Source organism: Gymnoscopelus braueri, assembly GCF_963280865.1.
Source record: "Gymnoscopelus braueri genome assembly, chromosome: 13".
Classification (NCBI taxonomy): Eukaryota; Metazoa; Chordata; class Actinopteri; order Myctophiformes; family Myctophidae; genus Gymnoscopelus; species Gymnoscopelus braueri.
The window spans coordinates 31603009-31628001 of NC_137615.1; the positions used below are offsets into that span (position 1 = coordinate 31603009).

The following is a 24993-nucleotide window of genomic DNA, read 5'->3' on the forward strand; positions in this document are numbered from 1 at the left end:
GATGCATACCTGCACACAATGGACTCTTGTTGATAAGTTAATGTGAGCCGCCTGCTGTTGCTAGAGTAAACAAACACACAAACAAGCAAAAAGAAGCAGGTTTGCTTCATTGTTTGCATTTATTGAAGGAAGAAATATAAGTGGGGAAGCGAATACAAAAGCAGGTGCACAACTGAGCTACATATTCAATAGTCAATATTGCACTACTCTTGGTTAGCTGGTGCTCGCTGTGCGCAGTATAGGTACGATAAGAAGCATAGCAGTACACAAGTACTCTACAAAAGTTCACTCGTAGCTCAACACAACGGAATGCCTGTTATTCTAGAATACTGTCAATCCTATTCTGGAGTGTGAAGCGGACATGGGAAGGGCATTCTGGAACACCTGCTCAAGGCTGACCTGGAATCAGAGCCGTGAATCTATAGCTGCCACTGGAGCATTGAAGGATTGTACAAGACAAACAGCATGTTGTATCAAAGTAGAAGACAAAAGGAAGAAAAAGACAAGAAATGGATCTGTGAAAGCGGTCCACATACATATGTATTTTCTTAACAGTTATGGAGTTTACAAGTTATGCAAGAGCGGCACAAAATTCTATTGTTTTGTTTTTAGTAAAGATAGAATGTGACAAATAATACCTTTGGGTCTATATATTTTCAACATTTAAAATGTTAGTCAGGTTTTGATTTGCTTTGGAATGAAACGCTTTGTTTTCTCTTCCCAGAAGAGAAACATTAAAGGAGGAATTTTGATTGACATACATATCAGATAAATCTCTGCAGTAAGCCGATGCTTTGACCCGCTCCTTGCAAAAAGCACTTATTAAATGGCAGCAGTACTCCATGCACTCCAAGTAAACATACTGCAAGTGTTTACACTAACTGTAGTAAACTCTTATGGGAAATTGATACCCTTTAAAACAAACAAAATAAAATAATGCAATTAATAAAAATGTATCACCTGTGAACTATTTGTTCAATTTTAAATCAACATTTCAGTGACGTGACAGTATTATAATTCCCACAGGTTTTTTGACCCAACTTCAGACAAATTCACATTTACAGATGGATGAAATGACCACTTAATTAGAACGAAAACAATGTTAATAAACTCACACAAACTAAACCACATAACAATGAAAACACATGTGAAGTATGTAAATGTTCAGAAAAGAAACATTCAGCATACATTCTCAACGTTATGATATTTGAAGGCGATGTCGTTTCCGACTATGAACAAGTTAGGAATGAAGGGCAAAAATCTACCAGGAAGCTGTGAGCAAATTAAATATGAGGAGTTATACATTTCTCAGACCTCTTCATTCTACCAAAAATGTGCCGCTAAAGATATGCAGTATAAAAAAGACAAGTAGGCATCAACGAAACTCTGTTTCTTCATTGGTGACTGGACAGATGGACAAATGCAGAAATTGAAGTCTCTATCTTAAGCTTCTTCAGGTCAACCTGAAGAACATCCAGAAAGGATCGAAACATTCTTTGAAATAAGAGAATTTGATACTTCTTTTTTTTTAACCCCCTGTGATATGACTCTTAATGCCAGTAGCACTACAGGTTATAATGAAAAAAACGAAGTGGTAGAATTGTGGTACATTGTATAACTTTAAATTGCTGTCTGCTGTTGGACTGTGTTGGACTTTCTCGCATCTGTTACGTTTTAGAAAGGAGTCTCTTCGAATGATGTTTATCCCTAAAATGTTATGATTATTTGTTTTAGATTCACATAGGAAGCCAGTCCTAGAGAGCAGACATGTCTAATACAATCTCTCTTATATCCTAACCAGTTCAGTACCATATAGGAATATAAATAACTTATTTAAGAAAGAAATCTTTTAAAAGGCAGTTTTCTGTATCTGAATGTAACTACAGTACGTATTTTCACACTTTTGACACAAAATTATTTAAAAACAAAACAAATCAAAACAAGCTTAAACATGGGCATTCTAGCTTAAAATACAAAACAAAAACAAAACAAAAAAACAGTGGTAAAACAACAGAGGTAGAAAAACAGGATCAAATATTATTAGAAACAAAACCACCATGAAAACCCCAAATAAATGGCAATTATGATTCTCCCCTAAGAAAATAATCTTGTGATTGTTTGGCCACCTCTTTCAATCAAGAAAAAAGTCAGTCAAGAGAGAAAAAAAAGGTAATTAAGGGTATGCTTTCCTTTAAAAGCTTTGCAAACAAGGTATTGATTGTACACGTCTAAAATAACAAAACAAAAATATCGTCACACTAACAAAACTCAGAACAGGACATACAGTGCAAATAACAACAGACATACTGTAAATCAAAACCAGTGGGGGGGGGATCATTTCCTGATGACAAAAACACTCACCAAATATGGCCAGTGGCAGCTGTAGCTTCCTGTCTCCTGACAGGCTAAACTGAATGAAAGAATGAATGTCTGACTGACTGAACTAGGTTAACACTGTTAATATAATATATGTGTGTCACACAAGAGAAAAGCTGGACTGTTATGTGCTCTGGGTTCAGACAAACCATCAATACTAAACAAATGTAAAATATATTAGAACATCATTTTGTGGGATGCTTCCCTCAGTTCTGGACTAAGAGCCACAAACGTCACAGCCGGATGTTTTTATAAAGTGTGTCACCAACTTCTTCTGTCCCCACCCATCTGTATGTACTGTATTTATGTATGCATGCATGCATGTACCAGAGGACTATGGTTTTGTCTGCCCTTCCGCGATACCCATATTGTGTCCACCACAAGGACTATGCCTGACCATGACGTCTGACCCTACACAATAACCATGTATTATTATGTGTCCTTTTACACAGCAAACTGAGAGTGTAAACATGTACCCTTAATGGGCCATGTGGGTGAGGATTTACAGTGTACAGTTTAATCATAGCCAGCTGCTCAGTGTGTGTCAAAACACACGGCTGTGAGTCAACAGTAACACTCCCTGTCCACCTCCATTTTGACAAGTGAGCAGGTTTTTCGACGTCAGCTGTCGGAGATTGGATTACGGGCTGCAGTCTGGTGCTGCTCTGCCTTAATAAAGTGTCTTAGAATAGGGTGTGCTGCAATGTAAAATTAGTTTGGCTCATTATGATAAGAAATGAGAGGCTCCGACCACATTGGTGGTTCTACGTGCATCATTGAAGGGTAAACTGAGATGGAGAAGTCAAGAGTTGTGTTCTAATGTACATGGGAGTGGAATCGCAGGAGTGAATGGGCACTGATGTAGGAAATCTGATCACATAGAAAAAAGAAGAAGAATACTAGACATGTTTTGTCTATGTTCATCTAAATGTGATGGTTTAAAATAGGGATGCACCAATATATCGGCCGTATATTGGTATCGGCAATATCGGTATCGAATCAATATAACAAGAAAATATCGGTTTTGATTTTATAATATTTATGTTTGAATGTAAAGCTGAAAAGGGCTTTTGTGATGATGAAGGTTGCAGATACAATCATTATTTATGGAGAAGAACGTTTGTATCAGTAAGCCTAATACATCAGGTAATAAGAATGCACTATTTGTTAGAATTCTGCATCTGCACCCAGAATCACAGTTACTGTATAATAAGTGTAAGGTAAACCCAATTGGAAACTTGTAATGCGATATATGTATTGGTATTGGTCAATTTGACCATGCAAATAATCAGATATCAGTCAAAATATCAATATGGTGCATCCCTAGTTTAAAACTATATTAGCAACTGGATAAGCCACATTGAAAGAGGATTTATGAAATACTAAATTATTTCCCAAATACTAGTCAGACATCAGACGTGTCATAACACAGATACATTTGTGTTGGGTAACATGACTTCACTTCTTTGACCTCTCCTTGTAATGATGCTCTCTGGATCTATACTCTACAAAATAAACTATCCCATGTGTACTGGGAAGACATCCCACATTGAACTATCTAGTATATTCAGATTTTACATATCGTTGCTGTCGGGTGGAAACCTTGCATGTCTAAGAATCTGTGTTCCAATGAATCCAATATAATTATGATTTAGTCACAAGCTCTTGTTAATACTTTTCATTGGTTAAAAATGCATACAACCCAATGCCACACTTAACCATTTTCACTTTCATGTTCAAAATTAAATGAAAAAATAGCAAAAGCTCACAATGTGTGAGCTTGTAGAGCTTGTAGATCTGCTATTTTTGCTACTTTTGCGCGACACTCATGTACCCTGAAGTAGGGCATTACTTTTAAAAAAACACAACTAGTTCAAATATGGAGATACGAGGTTTCTGCCCAACAGCAATTTTACTTATTAAATACATGGATCAGTCTGATATTCCAGTCATACTGTATGTATGCATATTAAAACACTTCTCAATTATCTGTCTAATAATCACCAAAGAACAAAGTTATTGTACATATATGTGGTTGAGCTAAAGCAGTAGTCATTGGTTGTAGGTAAGCTCATCAGATCTAGACAGTGAGTGTTGAACCCAGGGCACCTTGTTGGAAAGTGTTTGACAGTAGTAGTTGCCAAGAAGTGCGAGCTGTGGGTGGAGTGAGTTGGGATCAAACTGTGTGCGCACAAGTGTGTGTGTTTTTTGTGTCGGGCTGTGAGAGGACGACCCTACGTTCCTTTAGGCGGCGTCCATTTCAATGCTGCAGGGTCGATGGTCTTGCTCTTGCCACGCTTGGTCTCCTTGGCTTTCCAGTCGTCGATGAGGTCCTGGAGAAGTAAAGACTTACTTACATTTCTGTCCAGAATCAAAACAATTGCCGATCTACAAGCTCACAACGAGTCGCAACTTCACACGTTGTGAGCTTGTGTCTTTGAATCGGACACCAATTGGTTAAATAACTGAAGTTTTTGACAAAATATCGGTCAAAACATTGGTCATCGGCAGTCTAGGACTGTCCAAAATCGGTATCGGCATCAGACACAAAGAAATCTGGCTTTGGTCCGGCTCTAGTTAAAAGTATGGTGTTCCCGCCTTTCCTACCTGTCTCTTTAAGACCAGGTGCTTTCCCTTCCAGTATTTGAGCATCTGTAGGGACTGCAGTGTGCTGACAATGTCCACTGGGTTCACTGCCGTCTCCTGGCTGATCTCTGAGGAAACACGAGCAACAAGAACATGAGAGCCAGGAAATCAGGCTGATGGAACTGGGACTGCGAAAAAACGATTTGAATGTTGTCAGAGGGTTGTAGAATGTTCACGTGTTCTCTGAGGAGACAATATTGACGGTATAGAATTGACAGTGTAGAATGGACATTTCCATTGAATCCAATGCTGTGCTTACATTTTTATATTACACAATTATGGAGAAGAATTAAGGCTGTAATTCCTCTGTGTTCCAATGGATTCAATGTAGTCATTATTTAGTCACAAGTTCTTGTTAATACTTTTCATTGGTTGATTGGAAGATAATGACTTTCAAAATGTGTAGCTAAAATAGCAGGTCTACTTAGCTTGTAGACTGGCTATTATCGCTACTTTTACGCGACACTGTCATACGACAAAGTAGAAAATAGGGCATTAATTTATGGGGGGAAAAAATATGAAATATGAAATGTCTGCTCAACTGCAATGCATTGGTTATGCTATATATCCATAGGAATAAAATAAGTGTCAAAGTAAATGGCAGTAAACACAGAAGTCTCAACTTTTATATCTATGGTGTATGGTGTTAGGAGCACAACTAAATACAATGTATTTTCTTTGCCTAGCCTCTACAGCTAGAACGTGGTACAATGCGTATAGGTCAAGTTGGAACAGTATTCTGCAGTGTGAACTTTACAACTTAACGTTTCTGGCTACACCCGCTGAGTAGTGTGTTGTGTCCTTCTAAATCTCTCTGGGTCTGATGATGATGGCATAGAATCAGATTAGTAGAGTTGCAACTCGTTTAGAAGGCTGTGTCTTTTGCAAATCTCTGTGTCTCCAGCATGGTTGAGAGATAATTAGATTCTAGCTACTATAATAATTACATTTTTTAAATTATCTAGAATTTGTGTAGAACATATGCATACGCATTACTGTCTTCAGTATGAGGACATTAGCATAATAACTGTGATGCTAGTGTTCTATGAACAGTGTGAATACTCTGGAAACAGTTGGTGTGTGTGTGGAGGGGGGGGGGGTGATTATGGCAGCAAGAGCCACAATTAGTCAATCAAAATGTATAATCTTTCATTTCCCTTCCATTGATCTTAAACAAAGGACCCACTCTACATTCACAGATTTACTTTGGTTATGCCACCATTGCGTAGCCGCTAATCAGGATATAGAGGATAGGGGAATACATTTTATATTGTCAGTGTTGCCCTTTTCTATTTCCTGTCTTTTGTTCTATTTTTCCAATACTAAAATTATCGATTCTGGGGGGAAATATTTTCATTTAATTTAGTCTTCCAAATTTTGTAAAAAAAAAGTGAAAATAGCAAGACACCATTTGCAAGACACTGTATGACATTGTATGATGAAGTATAAAATAGGGCTGAAGAGGTATTAGAGATTAGACTAATCGATTTAGCTAATAATGATAAAAAAGAAAATTTGAATTTTCCCACCTTGATTCATTGATATATACAATATTTTAAATATATACATATTTTAAAGGAATCGATTGAATCAAAGCTAAAATAACCGAGAGTTGCAGCCCCAATGTGGTCCTGCTATGCCTGTGATGTCGTTTATTGGAATTAAATCCAACCTACAACCTCTACCACATGGCATTCTCTCTCTCTCTCTGCTTCTCTCAGGCTATTTTTTCTGTCTCTCATTCAATATCAGGGTTCAATGCTTTTTATTTAAGACCTCAACACATATAATTCAAGACCCAACTATTTCAAAACAAGACACAGAGTGCCTGTGAGAGTTGTGGCTTGCAGGGAGATAGGCTACAAAGTAAAGGAAAGCCTAAATGAAAGAGGAGAAACAAGAGAGAAGGAGAGAAAGAGACTGAGTAGATGTTTAGGAGCAAGTTCAAGAGGGATCACGTGTGATTTTCTTTCGAGTCGGCACAGAGATGGCGACAGGGACAGGAAGAATAAAGGAATTGCAATGATGAAAGAAAAGAACTGTGGCTAGAGAGCTACTACCTTCACTAGCCACAGGCAGACACACACCCAAACAAGTATAAATACAATCCAAAATACACACATCCAGAACCAAACATAAATGCAAACACGTACACAACAAACTTACATTCCTCCAACCATTTAAATTGAACTTGCATCACCCCATCTTGGCTCATCCCTATCTAGCAACCACAACTGACGACAGAGAAGAGATGACACACAGCCAGACACACCACCTGACGACAACCAAAGTGTAGCTATTGACAGACCTTTGATGGAGATCTCTTTGCCCTGGAACATGTTGAGGTAACGCAGAAGCACTTCCTTCCAGTAACTACGGTAGCTGATGAGGCCCAGGTCAGATAGGGGTCTTTCAGGCGAGCCAACCTTCTCCTCCACCTTGGACAGCAGGTAACCTGGCAGGACAGAGCACATAGGCAATAGGGTTTTGGGTTGGGTTATAAATGTTGTATTGTATTTTAATTTCATTATTCATATTCTTTCTTCCATTTTCTTCACCTAGTAGGAGAGATCGGATTTAGACCCAGATCATCTTTTAGATCAAGATGATCTAAAATTTAAACATCTAACGGCAAAATTGCTGAACACGCACCAAGGATGCCAAATAATCCAGAGAGACTCATACAAACACCTTAAAACACCAGTGCTTCTACTTACTGAAATCTATGAGCATCTTGCCGTAGCCCTGCCTCATGTACTGTGGCATGGTGAGGATACAGGAAACATTGTAGTTGAGGAATGAGTTCTTCTCCTACAGAACACACACATATCAAGTTACCTTTAACAGCCACTCTTACCCCTCATTTATATCTACACAATAAAATATGTGTTTCTACCTTGGAGAAGTAGCCGACCAGGTGGCATCCAGTGTTGTCAGCCTCAGTCATGACATAGAATAGGAAAGGTTCCACATCATAATACAGGGTCTTGTGGTCCAGGAAGAGTTTGGCCAACAGGCACAGGTTCTGACAATAGATCTATGGACAAACATAGGGTATCATAGAGCCTTCCCCACCAAGCACTGTAACTATTAACGATCAGTTATGTGGACACTGCCGTCCATTTGAGTTCAAATACATTTTAAAATAATATTTATAATTATAGTGCTTGATGTGGACGGCCCTTAACATCCACGTGATCAGTCAACTCAGCTACAGTAAGGGCTGGAATAGAGCGTTATGACCATAAAGGAACTGGGAGTATGGCCTTACATAATCTAAAATAATCTATCCACATTGGACGAAATCTACTGATAAAGTTCCTCCTTGACCATGTGACCCTGCTTTATTCATTAGCCATGCTGGTTAATTCTGACATTTCTGAAAGGGCACTGTAAGGCATTTTACGTTGTACAGACTTAATACTATGCTTTTTTTAATCAAAACCCTATTGATATTTTCGCATATTTATTTATTTACTGTGTTGTATTCATTACTCTCAGTGGCACTCTCTCACCTTGTTCTTCTTGCCATCCACTTCAAAGACAGAGATGTTACTCTTTCGGTAGATCTCATCTCCTGGAGGGTGTTTCCACACACACTTGGCCTTGAGGGAAGATGAACAGAGTGTGAGAGCAGATCAATGTGGGCTCTGTACCATCTTGCTTCGCAGTCTGAGTCTATGAATGGGAGACGGCTAATCACTGTCTGTAGTTTTCTCAATTGAGATCGTCAGAGCGGAGACTGTACTTGGTCGTACGTACGTCAGTGTCACACGCGACAAATAGCCGATCTATAAGCTGATCTACAACCTAATAGCTGATCTATAAGCTCACAACGCATCACGGACGTGAGTGTCTGCTTATTTGTTTTCAGTCTGTACAACGGAGCATAAATTAGGCATCAAGGCATGCATACAAAAACATCTGTATTTTATAGGCCTGACCTCTAATAGTCGAATAGTCGACGAATTAGTCGAGGGGTGTCTGAGTCGACTGCCTATCTCTTAGTTGAATTATAAACAAAATATATATAAAAACAAAAAAAATAGGATATACATCATAATTTATTGGGAGAAACCAATAGTATTATGTTAAATCAGACACTAAGCACCCCTACAGCCAAATGGAATGTTCCTCTATTACATAACATATTTTTTGCATGATTTGACTGAGAGATTGGCAGTCGAATCAGACTGATTCGACTGCCAATCTCAGTCGAATCATGCAAAAAAAAGTCCTTAGTCGACTGCCAGTCGACTATTGGCAATTAGTCGCCAATCAGATTCGACTATACAAATCCTTAGTCGGGGACAGGCCTAGTATTTTAGCAGTTATAAACATCTCCAATGTCGTCTGTGTGGTAACTTTGTAGATAGAGTCACATGTGATCCTTTATTGTTTCTCTCTTACTTGACTCTGGAAACTCTATAACCTGGCCAGTTTGATGCAGTTCATATGCTATACAAGTGGAAACTGCCTGTGTACTTGAAATCAAACTCTATACATCATAGAACATAGCTCAATTTCAGAACTGAAACTAAAAGGTAACAGCTGAGTATGTAAAAACAAAAAACAGACAATGTGATTGCACACATTAAAAGGCCGTCTCACCATGTGTCTGCGCAGAATGGTTTGGCTCTTCATGTACTTGAGACAGAACTCGCACATGTAGAGCCTCCCCAGGCGGGCGTACTCCTCTGGGTACGGGGAGTGATACCATGTGTCCAGCTCATAGCGTCCAAACACGATGGTCTTGATCATGTTGCTGCCCTCCGCCACCTGGCCTGTCAGACGAAGCTTATCCTGTAAGAGTGGTGGTAGGAGTAGGAGCAATGAAGGAGAAGCAAAGCAGGAGAGAGAAGGGGTGGGGAGGTGGGAGGACAAGAGGAGTTGGTACAGGTACATGTAGGACAGATGAGATGAAAGAGGAGGATGAGGTGTAATAGGAGAGGAGTGAAGGAGGAATGGGGGGTGAACAATTACAAGGGAGAGGAAAGGAGAATGACAGGATGAGGGGTTAAAGAAGAAAATGGGATTGAAGAGGGTAAGAGAGGGAGGAGAGGAAAAGGAGAGAACGCGATGATGAGAAAACAAAAAGGTCCATAAGACCCTAAGAGTACACCGGTAGGGCATCCGCGGCGGAAAACCCAGAGTGAAGGTAGTACCACAGTGAAGGTAGAACTTCAGCAGAGGTAAAACCTTACCGGAGGTAGAACCTCACCGGAGGTACAAACGCAATCCTAATTTATACTTACACGATGGTATCATTTACCAATAAATAACACATTTTCAAGATTTTCAGCAAGCAACACAACAAGTATATGGTAAATTTGGATTACGGCTCGTCACAATGGGAAAATGTTCACAACGGTGCAACTTTTTCCATCAACACCCGTAACACAGAGTTTTGTCATTATGGCCGTTGGACACTACACGCACGCACGCACGCAGAGCATATCCGTTTTCAATTTGCTTCTGTTAACTCATTGGCCGCCATTATCGCATTAACGCGATCTAATAAATAGCGCGCTTGGCCGCCAGGATCGCATTAATGCGATCTAACGTCTTTATTGATCTTTATGCTCTGATCACGCTATTCTGTTATGAATCAGGCTAAGTTTCGGGTTCCACTTACTTCAACCACCACTGCATCCGGTTCCATGACTTGGGTTCCGTTTTCGGTTTTACATTTTTCCCCCCAGTCATTTTCGACCATAATAGGGAAACAAACGGTTTTTCACACGCTATGAAAAGCGATCGGAGACCTCCCCTCCTATAATCTATGGTCTGGGTGACGAACAGTCATCCCCGTTGTGGATCACAAAGTAATTTTCGCCGATAACAGAATCTGAGGCATTTCACTTCCGGTTCATGTGTTTCACTGTGTGAGTGGGTCTGGGAGGGGGCGAGTGTGATCGAGAGGCGATCAAGCTTGGTATGTGCTGCCCTCTAGTGGTGGAACGATCAAAACGATTCAAGTGTCAAGGTAGACTTTCTAGATGTGAATTAAATAACAAAATAACGAAACAAAAAAACACGAAAATCGCTGGCAAGGGCTGCTATGAACGAGGTTTTAACTCTGGCAGTCAATGAGTTAATCAATGGGTGTATTACACTCACTAGACAGAGAGCAGCACAGGCTTGTGGACGTAATACCTTTTTCCCGTTCATGTTTTTCATAGAACCGCACAGTACAAAAACACTGCAAATGGTTATTTTAGCAGCGTATAACCAAAACCCCTGCTCAACTTCCGTATGATAGAAATATTATTGTTTAAGGATAACCTTTTCACAGTGTCATTGGTCACGCATGGTGTTGCATATAAATGTCAGCGTGAGAGAAAATAGTAATGTAATTTTTTTTAAATGATGGCAGGGAATTTATGGAGAAAATTACACTGGTGGAAACTTACACACCTTATGCCACTGGTAAAACCACCCACAAAGACAAGCCTAGTAAAATATCAATAAAAAGGTACACCCTCACTGTAGCCAATCAGAATAACTACACAGAGCCCCATCAGAAGCAAAAAACTAAACTTAACAAAAAACACTTTGTAAAAATATACAGAACTGGCATGACACTAGATGAAGGATGGATTTCTATGAGGGGACATACAAATAAACAGTTGGAACAACAGATGAGTGAATACTGTAGAGAGAAATGAACTATACTTCTGAAGAACTGAAGAAAAAAAGATGCTTATAGTTTCAATCCTAAATGGCTGAAAGAAGTGTCCTGCCGATGTGTCCTTGAGCAAGACACCACAGCCCCTACCTGTTCACTCATCATACGTCGCTCCTGACCAGAGCAGACAAATGCCTAAAATGTATGTAAATGCAGAAGAGAAGAAGGGGGAAGTAGGGCAGAAAGAAGAAAAAGAACAGGAGCAACGGGCAGAGGAGAACAAAGAGAGAGAGGAATCGAGGAAGGGGTAAAAGAAGAGAACGAGGGAAGGATGAGGATGGAGATGAGTTTTCTCTCTTACAAGGTCGTCCGAGGCACGTGCCTGGGCTTTCCTGAACAGCTCCAGGTCATAATCACTGGTGATGTTCTCAAGAAGAGGCTCCCGGCTCGTTCCGTGGCTCTGACGGTGCTCCTGGTGGACAGGTGCAGAATGACACAACACACAGGATGTGAGAGAAGGAAACGGTGGAGGGGATGGAGGAGATGTGTTTGAGTGAGTTTATAATTGATGCTTTTTTATTTAACTTTTGCAACTCATTGCCGATTAAGTAAACTAAATCACACATGTTCTATGATCCGTACTGTGGCCCATTATGTGCTTTTTACACATAATATTATGTGTGTGTGGACCCCAGGAAGATTAGCGGCTGTTATGCAGCAGCTAATGGGGATCCTAATAAACTCAATAATCATATATTATTTTCCGCAAAATGTGTGTTGATTTTCTTTTTGACTGAAACATGTTAATATAATAAGCCTCCTTTATTAAAGTGCTTATTTTCTAGATGTATCCAAAATAATTGCAAAACTTCATTTGGAACCTGTAGTGGGAACCTGCGGCGGTAGTAAATTCCAGGTTGTCCAACAAAAATACATGATCCCTCCAACCCAACAAGGAAAGTGTTGGGTTGGAATGAACCCTGCAGCTACTGGAACCTCTGGGTCACATGATGTAGTAATTATTGCACCAAGGTATATCTGAGCAGAATATATGTTCCCTCTCTCCTTCCACTCACCATGTATGATTCCTTCTGCTCTTTGTTCAGACCAGTGTTTCTCTTCCTCCTCAGCTCTGTCACCTTCTCCTTGTAGCGCAGCTGACGCTCTGTAGGGGCCTGACACATGCATGCGAGCAAGTGCAAAACAAATACCAAGCTTTTAAGCATTAAGTGCATTAAGGGCTACATTGCAGATAATTCGAGGTCACTCGTCAGAAAATTCTGCACAATATTACATTGTGCTTCCTCTTAAACAATCCATCTAACTGCTTCTGTCTCTTTTTCTCCTTTAGATCTACTTTAGGTAGCTCTAACAAGTGAACCCTAATCTGCGTTACTCTCAGTGCATGTGTCGGTACATATGTCGCATCGCGTTTAAGATTCTGTGTAAGCGGGGTGCATGCTCGGTTATTTGTGTGTGTGTGGGTATGTGGATGCATTTTTCTGTCAACATGGAGCCATGTTTATTTATAGATTTAGGTTTCTGTGTATGTCTGTAGTACTCTGTAATGCATCTATTTGTGTACTCATGCAGTGGCAGGTGTATAGAATATTTGTTCACACAAGTGTGCTCTTCATGTCTGTTTTTGTGTGCATATACTGTATGTGTGCATTACCTGGTTCCGTGTGGCGTGTCTGTTCTCGTCCTGGCGGTGAGACAGCGTCCGCTCTTCCACCTGTTTCTCTCGCGATGATGCCTTGCCCTGTCCAAACACCGACACGTTTCAATGCACGCCACACCTCCAAGTCACACCACATTTCCCCCCCGGCATAAACACCTACCTGGCCACTGTTGCCACTGTGACATTTAGACGTGTTTTATTTAAATGCGTTGGCTTTTTACCCCTCACCACACAGCAACATTCTCAGTATTCATTTAACGTAGAGAAATGTCGTTGGCATTACTGTATGTCAACATCATAATCAACTTGCCTGATTCTTTTTGGGTGCGTCAACGTTTGTCTCTCTCGTCTCATTATGTCTGCAGTTAACACATTGAGTGCCAGAGTTTTTTTTAAAACAGGGGTACAGCCAGTGCCAGCGTTTATTGGCGATCTTTTGAGAGCTGCAGAAGCCACAACGAGGACCCGGATGTAAACAAACGGTATCTGGGCGATGGCCAAGGGTCCCGACTAACAATTGGATCAATAACATTTCTACCGCGATACGCCGTTGTAGAGATCGGCCGTCGAAAATGGCTGGTTTGACCACAAAAAAAAGCTATGGGGATATGGACCTTTTTCTCAAGATCCCATCATTGGGGTGGATGCATGTCCGTTTTTTCGGGATGACGTCACATCCGTCTATTCCCTTTTAAAGGGTCCTAGGATCATTCCTGAGTTGCGTTAGAGCGCCCTCTTGTGGAAAAATTACAATATTTATGGCACTCCACGGGTGTATTTTCAAAAACTTAATATTACGTTTTTGGCACTCAATGTGTTAAGAGCTCATTTTCGTATGTAGTAACTATTCTTCACAACAGTAGCATTGGCCATTTAAACCAACGGAGAGCTACCAAGCTAATATGCAGCTTTGGTAGGCTCTGCCCATTGCTTTCAATGGTGTGTGTGTGTGTGTGTGGGGGGGGGGGGGGGGCGGGGGGGTTACCTTGCATTCATCTACAGACAGGTTGTGGTAGAGAGGACAGCCAGATATGGAGAAATGTCTCTCATGTCTCCCTGTTAGATGACCTGAGAGAGTGAGGGAAGAAATGAAAACAAGAGGAGATGAGGAAAATATGAGAGAGAGAGAGAGAGAGAGACAGAGACAGAGACAGAGAGAGAGAGAGAGAGAAAGAGAGAGAGAGAGAGAGAGAGAGACAGAGATTACTAAAGAGAAAGTGGTGGAAACATGACTGTGTGCTTTAAGGCCAAGGGTGCACAGCCCACCAACCACAACAGCTGCGTAGTAATTCACCGTTAACCACTGTGTTTCATTCAGAGCGTTGTTTACATGTACAGACGTGACACCCGACCCGACCTCTTCACACTTCCCTGATCTTTCCCTGCAGTCTTTTTTCCCCCCCATTGTCGTGCCTGATTTGCCTCTTTGTCTCCACTGAATTTCCACCATTTAATTGCCACCCAGGTGTGAAATGACACCATTTCACATCTAGCAAATGCCCCCCTTTCATGGATCCAATTGGAATGGATCCAATGTAGTTATTATTTATCACAAGCTCTTGTTAATATTTGTCATTGGTTAAAAAATTGTAATACAGACAGATTTACAATCTCACAACCACGTCGTGACACATTGTGAGATTGTAGATCAGATGTTTTCTATACTATTGCACAACACTGTCATATGACAAAGTAGGCATAAATATGGACATACAAGGTTTCTGCCCGACAGCAATGATTTGTGCGTTTGCATCCTTACCCAGGGAGTTGCATCCGGGCGTGGGACACTTCATGTTGAAGTTGTAGCTTTCATGGAAGCGGCGCCGTTTGGGCCGGTGGGAGAGGTCGTGGGCGGCGGCCTCTTTGAGGGACAGCTCCTTGGCCAACCGCTCGTCTTCCTCTTGGGAAACAACGTTGTCGTTGCTGGGAGAGGCGAGATCGTTGCTAGGGCTGGACACCTCGATGTCGGACTCCGAGGACGGAGCGTTGCCCGTTGGCGTGCGGGGCGGGGTCTCGTCCTGCTCCGCCCCTTGTTTCAAATCTGACAAGCCAATAAGGAAGGGAGGGACGAATGTTCATACTGTTAATCAATGTAGTGTTTCCATGCTAGTCCTTGTAGGCACTGATTCAGCTAATGACAAAAACTAACACGTATAGAATGAACCATAGCGCCGGCACGTGTTGCCTTAAATCTATGCAATGACCACTGTCTGCTGCTAAATTAACACTGGCTGTTGTTGCACTACTAGACCATAGAAGATCATGGTATTTTAAACAGGCAGGTTCTGAAAGATACTGAGAACAATAGAACATATACGCTGCAGAACATTAGCCATGCTCACAACAGCAACAATCATTTCTAATGGGCACATCTGAACAGTCTAAAATATAAAGAAAATAAGACAATAACTGCTTGTCATCTGACAAGATTTAAACTATAAAAAAAACATATATAGATTTTTCCTATTTTGAAGAAACCACTGCCGCTTGGCAACACTATTATCTCAAATCATGGTAACAGGTAGTTTCAACAGAGTCAAAAATGTGTCCCAAGTTCCCAACATACTGGTAGTAATTCCTGTAAAACATGGCTATACTATATGTGGAGACTTGAGTAACCAGGGAGCATTTGCAATGTTTGTACTTTGAAGAAAGATGTTCTGTAAGTACATATCCTTTGAAGACTGTTTTCTTTTTTTGTGTTTTTATGTCATAAAACCTTTGAGGACGTTCTTTACAGTGATTATGGGTAATTCTGCACTACTAACTGTACCCAGTCAGCAGTGTCTCACACTTATTGCATCACCGCTGTATCCATTATTTATCACAGCAAAGCCCACTGTCTCAGGCATTATTGCTAACATTCAGTTCCACAGTAAGGAAATAAATATGTATACTGGACAATCTGAAGCCTTTAACACTCCTCGGGTCCCCCAAATGTCCTGACATTTAATAGATACTATGTTTAGGATGTCAGCAAATAAGGAACATGATTCTCCAGGCGTGGAGGTAGAACAGCACACAGGTCCAACCAGGATGGATTGTAGACCCATTAGTCTTGATCTTGCTCTGGACGCGAGGGGATAATATATAGACCTAATAACATGAGCAGCACAGTAGCACTGTAGACAGGGCGAGGAGGTAATGGTCAAAAGAAGTGACGTAAGCAAACCGATGCAGAGAAGCTCTGGTGATCGCCATGGACCTTATCCACTCCTATATCTGCTTTACCCCAATTATATCTTTAATTTCCTATCAACTGAGCTTGGGGCTATCATCCCGGTCTTCTTTCTCCACCTCTCTTCCACAAAAATAATCTATTCAAAAACACCCTAACGGGACAATACGTCCACAATACCTTTTCATCAATCTTCCTGCTCTATTATGCTCTTTATATTATGTAAAATATTCTTCCTCCTTTTCCTTCTCTCCTCTTTTTTTGTCCCCTACTCCCTCCATTTCTCTATCCCTTCTCACCATTATTCTCTGTGTCAGATCCAGATGACCTGCTCTGTCTGAGAGGGTATTTCTTGGGTGTGGTGTTTGATGCCCCCTGCTGGCTGCGTGTGACCCTGCGGCCCGAGGAGAACACTGATGCTGCTGCAGTAGCTGCTGCTGTTGCTTCTGGTGCCGAGTTCACTCCTTCCTCTGGACCTAATGTCACTGGTGAGCTGTTCTCCTGCACTGGGCTGCAGGTATCTAGGAAGATGGATTAAACCCACATATTATAATTAGCACACATTATGTGTTTGAGTGTGTGTAGAGAGAGAGAGAGAGAGAGATAGATAGAGATTACATTACATTCATTTTGCAGACGCTTTTATAGGGAAAATATGATTGTGGTTGACATCAAATCAGATTTCCAAGTTTCCAAGGCTGAACTTTATAAAGGTAACCTGATCCTAGAAGCATTTATTCATATCATAAATTGTGTAAACTGGCAGACAGCATGTCCTTAAAATGTAAAACGCTATAAGAGTGCTTGAAAGAGCATTACATCACTGAGTTCTGAGATATATTGATAATTTTTCTTGTTCTGTAGGTAAAATTGGGGGAACGTTGGAAGGGAAGGTTGGAAAAATGACAGCAGCCACCAGCCCAGTGCTGCTTTATGTTGGCTGAGGCTGGTTAAGTTTGTCTAATGTCTAATCTACAATGCCTGTTGATTTTCACAGCATTCATCACCATGGAGAGACGGAGTGATATTTTCCTTCCTGGGTTGCTTGTAGGATTGCACAAACGCAAAACAAAGAGTTAGCTTAACCCAATAAGTTTCCAGACATTGGTGACGTTAGCCATTCAAAGCAGAGACAGCACATGCTCCGCTTTGCAAGCTACGCCAGGAGTTATGTAGACATTGTAGAGGAAAAGGACCACTAAACTAGATGTTTGTTTGTGTGTGTGTGTGTGTGTGTGTGTGTGTGTGAGAGTGTGAGAGTGTGTGAGAGTGTGAGAGTGTGTGTGTGTGTGTGTGTGTGTGTGTGTGTGTGTGTGTGTGTGTGTGTGTGCGCGCCACTGCTTATAATCCCACTTTAGACCAGAACAAGCCAGCTTCGTTCAATAACAAAAGGAAAAGGAAACTGTGTCACTCGACTGTTGTAAATCTCCTCTGACAGCCAGAGCCTAAAGAGGTCACGTGGGGGATGGTCAGGTTGCCACTGTTCATTCATGCTGCATGCCTGCCTGTATACAATGGCTTCTGCTTTAAAGTCAGGTTTAAACCCCCTTGCTGTGGAGGTGCATTACTCTCCGGATGTTTGTAAATCACTATATCAAATTGTATACTTAGGCTATATTACAAGCTATCTGTGTTAAAGTTGTTATTAAGCTATTAATTGCATAACTGATTAATAGGTGTTAATAGTGTTTAGCAAATGAGCTAGCAAAAGAATGTGCAAGGTAGGATCAAAAGAAAGTTTGAGTTCACTACAGAATAAGTAGAAATAAATAACTAAAAGTAAAATCCAAATAAATTGGTGTATAATTACACAGCAGAGTAGTAGGAAAATCTAGAAGTACAAAATGCAGGCTAAATAAAACATACACAGTAAAATCCTCAGTGTTAATTCCATTCCATTTGTAAGTTAGCGAGTGCACTACAAATGTAACCAAATGGACCAATAACAGTGATAGGTACCTTGTGAGCTTTGACTAAGTCGCAGCGAAGCTCGGGTGAGCCGCGTGTTTCTCCGTCTGTGTGCCTGGTTAGTCTCTGAACCCTCAACTGGCTCCTGGTCAGCTGAGAAATCTGAGTCTTCCGTCCCTTCTGAGCTGCTACCTGCGGTCCTCTGGCAGCACAACCAGATAAAAGCAATCAGATAAAGAATTAACCAAGCTCAAGTGTTGATCAATTAAGCTTTGTTTAATACATTTTCCAGTAATTTGTCCTTTGTCTTTGTTTTCTTCCCAAAAACGTGTCTTAATTCTATTATTACCATTGGATAATTCAACAAAGATCCCATATTGGGAGGTGGGGTGCGTGGGGGGAACGACCATCCCCTATTCCACCAGCTTTTGACAACCCTGTTAAGCTACTTCATCAATAAACAAGCAGCTGTCAATAGAATAAACCAGTGTGTAGTGTTGTGGCAGTTCCCTATTCAGTGCACTGAAATCATCTTTACTAGCCAACAGTATAATGAGTTTTGACGTAATTGTATACACGCATTGATGTAAATTAAAGAAAAGCCTTAAAATAGTATCCCAGATATTTACAACACCCACAAAAATGTTTATTACAGTAGCCGTGGTAACAGTGGTGGAAAGTAACTAAGTGCATTTACTCAAGTACAGTACTGAAGTACAATTTTGAGCTATTTTTACTTTACTTGGGTATGTCCAATTTTCAGTTCTTTTACTTCTACTCCACTACATCTCAGAGGCAAATATTGTACTTTTACTCCACTATAATTATTTGACAACTTTAGTTACTTTGTAGATTTGGATTATTATTACAAAACACACTAACCACTTCAGCCCTATATACATTTCGGCCATTTGAAAATAGCAGATCTACAAGCTCACAATGGATCGCATTGTGAGCTTGTAGATCTGCTATATCCAAAAGATTTGCATACATTTTAAACATTTGAAAACTTGTGAAATGGGACATTCTGCATAATGAGTACTTTCTACTTTTGGTACTTTAAGTACATTTTGATACCAGTACTTTCACTCAAGTAAATTTTGAATTCCGGTCATAGTTGCAACAACTTTTGGGCGAAGGTGCCCAAAAGTGGGCCTAAGATCATTCATAAAAGAACGTATAAGGCATTTCTGAGAATCATTTTGTTAAAGATTTGAAAAACCTGAATTGTAACAATATTTACAACCTTATTTTCAAATTATTTGTGATGAACACACCCCAATTAAAAAGCGTACTGTTAGGAAGATCAAAGCCCCCTGGCTTCTTTTTTTTATTTTATTATTATAAAAGAGAGAGATTTACGTAAGCAGTCTGCAATTGCATCTGGCTGCCCTGATACCTGGTAAAAGTGTCAGGCCCTTCGGAACAAAATTACTAAAATTAATAGACTGAAGAAGAAACGCCACTATCAATGTAAATTTGAGGAATGTCAATATGACATAAAAAACAGTGGAAAATATTTAATGAAGCTGTGGGTACGGATAAAATGGGCAAACTGCCTTCATTTATAGAGGTAGAGGGTAAGTTTCTAATCACTAGACCAGTTGACATAGCAAATTACTTTTTTGCCAAGTATTTTTTCATCAATAAAGTAAATACAATTCGGGACCAGAATGCTACCAGTTAGTGGGGACTTTCTGATTCAATTATAAAAAAAACAAGATTAAACATATCTTTAATTTGTGTCTTGAAAATTGTGTTTATCCACAGCTATAGAAACTTGCAACGGTTACTCCACTGCCAAAAAGCAGTAGGGAACCATTCACTGGTCCAAATAGTAGGCCTGTGAGTATTCTACCAGTGCTAGGTAAATTGATGGAGAAAGTTATATACAAACAAATTCAATGTTACTTTGAAGAATACAGCATTAACTGAGTGTCGGCATGCATATAAGGTTGGCTATTCCACAAGCACAGCACTCACAGCGCTTACTGACAACTGGCTTAAAATATTGACATGAAGTCAATGGTGGTGCTGTGCTTTTGGACTTTAGCGCAGCATTCGATATAATATAGATCATGAGTTGCTGCTCAGGAAGTTATCAGCATATCATTTTAAAGAAAGTGCTATTGAATTATTTGGTCAACAGGCATTAATGTGCAGTGTTTAATGGTACATTGTCAGAGATTGTGACCTCTCAATGTGGCGTCCCCCAGGGAAGTTGTCTAGGTCCATTGCTTTATAAAAAATGTGTTAATGATTTACCACATGTACTAACTAAACAGTGCATGTATGGAAATATATGCAGATGGCACTACAATGTATGCCTCAAGTGAAAGTTCTGTTTCTGTTAAAAAGTTGTTGCAAGACGAGTTAATGCTGGTTTCTAACTGGGTTAGTGAAAATAGCCTAAAGCTGAATGCTTTAAAAACAAAGAGTATTATGCTGGGTTCTAGATATATGCTGAGATCTAATCCTGAACTAAGTCTTGTTTTGCAAGGTGCTGTGTGATGACCCATGGGCTGTGTGTTATTGAACAGGTTAAAGAGGCCAAGTTGTTGGCCGTGATTATTGATGAAACACCATCTTGGTCGATGCAAATTAACAAAATGGTGGGTAAAATGAATAGCAACATTTCAATGATAAGAAGAGGAGTACATAATGTTGACTGGCTCAACAGTTAAACTTGTATTACAAGATTTTGTCCAGTCTTGAATATTGCCCAACAATTTGGTCCAGTGCTTCAAAAACGGATTTGGACAAACTTCAGCTCACTCAGAACAGGGCAGCACGCCTCGCTCTACGCTGCTCTGAGGGGAGTAGTGTTGAATTAAGCAATATTACACGAGAGGGTGTGCTTAGCCGAGTTCCGCGAGCATCACAGAAGTGCCAATAATGTAAGGTAAAGCACACCCTCGAGTGTAATATTGCGATTATACAACAGTTACCAACAAAACACATCCAAATGTATTCATATTGTATATTGTATTCATAATAAAAATGTTTCGCTATTATCCGTTTCCCTGTAAAGAGAAGAGTTTTTCACTGAGACATTAAATAGTCCCTGTAGCAGCGCTATGAGCCTGAGACACCGTCTCATCAACACAGCTGAGCTATCAATGCTTGCGCAGTGGAATGAATTCCAGTAGGCTATATGCTCCGTCGTACGACCGTGTCACGTGGCCAAAATAACTGATCTACAAGCTGACAACGCGTCACGATGGCGACGCGTTGTGAACTTGTAGATCGGCTATTTTCGCCGTGCGATACCTTCGTACGATAAAGTATAACATACACTGGACTGTTAACGAAATGGGAGTAATTTTACTTTAACACAGGAGGATATTTATAACCTTCTAACCATTGATCAACCATAAGTCCACCAAATAAGTCAAAATTCATATAATGTTGAGTGGATGCATGCTGCACTGTCTTGGATGAGAGTGTATCAAAAGTTGGCTTGTAGCCTGTTGTGACATTTCTGTTTAACATCTGTCATACTGATAAACCTGCACATTTGTTGTTACAGATACAACCCACCAATACTACACATGGCCAGTGGCGTATGGTGAATTCTAACGTTGACCGGGCCAGAATCTTAACCCCCCCCCCCCTCCCCCCGAGGGGGAGGGGGGGGGGTTCGCACAACAACGGCTGATAAGTCTATTGAGAATTACCGAGCCATTCCGGGTGGAAAACGGAACGCTCGTCCCAAAACACACTGCACCATTTTTTTCGGACCGAGGCCGACGGTTTAGACCCGGGGCAGGGTGTTTCAGGACGACGGTTCTTCTTCTATTACATTTCTGAATGGAGAGAGGTGCGCGTCTCTGCGCAATGGAGAACCGGTTTGACGGTGAAACTGGTTTTCTAATGGCCACTCATTAACAATTCGGCAGAATGCAAATGAGCCCCATTTGAAAAGAAAGGCGACTTATAGGGTGAGGTGCTGCTAATATTGTTATGCTGATTTTTTGTTTTTTCCCCCTGGCGGATCATGCCCCTAAGCAGGTACACAGACCGGGCCTTGGCCTCGTTGGCCCCAATGACCGTACGCCTCTGCACATGGCTATGCCACAAGACAGGCTATGGGTGATCACTTTACTCCGCCTTTAATACCAAGAACTAATGCGCTTAAGAGAACACGACGCATTGTGAGCTTGTAGATCTGCTATTTTCAAAATATTTGTATACATTTTATACATTTGAAAACTTGTGAAATGGGACATTCTGAATAATGAGTACTTTTTTGTGGTACTTTAAAGGGATAGTTCACCCCCAAAATAACTTTTTTTTTCCTATCGATTAAGTCACCACATGGAGACTTGAATTCATGGATATTTTTTTGTTTCCGTTGCATTCCTAATAAGCCAATAATTCGATGACCAGCGGCAGCTCCGGTAGGAGACTCAAAGTGTCAACTCTCCTACCGGACACATTAGCATCTTTCCGCCAGTCTTAAAAGTATTGGCTTAGGAATGCGACAAAACAAAAAATCGCCATGAATTCAAGGCTTCATGAGGTGTGTAATTGATAGAAAATAAGTAATTTTTTGGGTGAACTATCCCTTTAAGCACATTTTGATACCAACCCTTTTGTAGTGTTACTCAAGTAAATTTCGAATTCCTGACTTTTACTTGTATTAGAGTACTTCTACATTGCAGTATTGATACTTTTACTTAAGTAAAAAAAAAATGTACTTTTTCCACAACTGCACATTTGAGATATATAAAGAAACGTATTTGACAACTTCACAACAATAACAAGAGCGGAGGACCCTAATTAACATACGACCAGTCACATCAGAGACGGGGCGTGACGAGTGACTGTTCAGCCAATGGCTGAAGAGCGTGTCCCGGGCTTATCCAATCACAGCGTTGTTATCAGTGTTGCCATGTCAGCTTATTATAAGCGACTTTGGGGTTCTTTTTCTGTAAAGTTGCTTGTAATTATTGGTGGTTGAGTTTTTTTTTTGGCTTGATTCTTAAGTGTACTAGCTTATTTAGACTTGCTTACAAAAAAAAGCTAGTTATTTAAACCAGTGTCTCTCAAACATTTTCATGAAAATGTTTTATGCCAGTCAGGGAGCATTTGCGTTGTTAGAATGTTTCAGAATTCTTCCAAATATACCACATTTTTTTGTTTTTGAAATGAGCAGATCTTCAAGCTTACAGATCCGCAATTTTCAAATTCAAGTTCAAGATTCAAGATTCTCCATGAATTGAGTACATGAGGATCTCATTTGAAACAAGCCATCGCGGCTTTCATGAGCGATCCATTTTAGTTGACCTTGTATTGTAAACTGTACATCCTGTGCTTTTTCTCTGCAACCTTCTAAATAAAGTATTCAATCAATCAAGCGTGGCTTCTTTTGGGCTTGTTTCATAGACCTGGTTGCTTATTTCTCTCACAAAATCTGGCAACACTGGTTGTTATGGTACGGACCCTAACCCCGCCCCAAAGAACAGATTGTTCCCGTTTCCAACTGACAATCTAAAGCCAGAGCATCCAGCTCCATATTCACCATTATTTCCACAAATATTTTCCTCACCTTTCGCATTGTTTGCACCCCCATGAAACGTTACTAAAACACCAACTAACTCATTCGAAACCCACATTAACGAAATAACAATTAAATAATGTGTGTGTGTACATTTATAGGATAATCACAACTCAACAGCAAGCCATTAATCATACCAAATACTAGTATTTTGTTTTGCTCGGATTGATTGGTTGATTGATTTAATACTTTATTAACAGTTTGCCAAAAAAAAGCACAGAAAGTACAGTTCTTTACAAAAGGATGCTAAAATTATTAAACCCGAGAAAGCACTTATATGGCTTGTTTCCATTGGGGTCCAGTGTATTCAATTCATCGAAACATTTAATGACAAACAATAACAAACCCATAATAATAATAATGCACTTAGCTACAAGTTTCCACACAAGCTGTGCTCTCTGCTTAGCGCCTGCTAACATTAGCCATGACGTTATGCTGTTGATGTGCATTAATGTCTGTCCTCCTCCTGCAACACATTTAGCTTACCTTCCTCCTGGGCATGTTTAACTTGTGCAGTGAGTGCTTCGCCTTTAGGTAGAACACTGTTCCAGTGCTGTAGGGACAACTGAATGCTGCCTATGTTTAATTAATAAAAACAGCCCAAAAGAAAACACAGTTGTCTCCTTTAGTCAACTCAGCTGTAAAAACATAAAAAAATAAAAAGCGCAACAAATTCTCCCTCCGCACTTCCCTGTGTTTACAGCGCATGCGCAGTCAATCTGAAGGTCCGGTTGCAAAATATGTCCGTGTGAAAACTACAGTCTGATGGTGAAAAAGGTACCGTTCCGCCTCCCGGGTCTGGAACATAGACTGAGGTCTACTGTACAGTGGTGGAAAAAGTATTCACATTTTTTACTTAAGTAAAAGTATCAATATTGCAATGTAGATATACTCTGTTACAAGTACAAGTCCTGAATTCAAAATTTACTTGAGTAAAAGTACAAAGGTATTGGTAACAAAATGTACTTAAAGTACCAAAAGTAAAAGTACTCATTATGCAGAATGTCCCATTTCAC

General features: G+C 40.3%; 1 protein-coding gene across 1 annotated transcript; it reads right to left on the minus strand.

Annotated features, from left to right (window-relative positions):
* Nucleotides 1–514: 514 nt before the first annotated feature.
* On the minus strand, nt 515–24667 carry LOC308099296 (histone acetyltransferase KAT7-like). Its single transcript, XM_080448008.1, has 15 exons — nt 24464–24667; nt 18469–18619; nt 16809–17030; nt 15091–15372; nt 14317–14399; nt 13326–13412; nt 12727–12825; nt 12012–12122; nt 9634–9825; nt 8538–8627; nt 7919–8059; nt 7740–7833; nt 7331–7477; nt 4984–5090; nt 515–4709 (listed from the first exon to the last, which is right to left on the minus strand). Exons 1-15 carry the CDS (start codon nt 24476–24478, stop codon nt 4611–4613), a joined length of 1920 nt encoding a protein of 639 aa, XP_080304134.1. The 5' UTR covers nt 24479–24667; the 3' UTR covers nt 515–4610.
* Nucleotides 24668–24993: the final 326 nt, after the last annotated feature.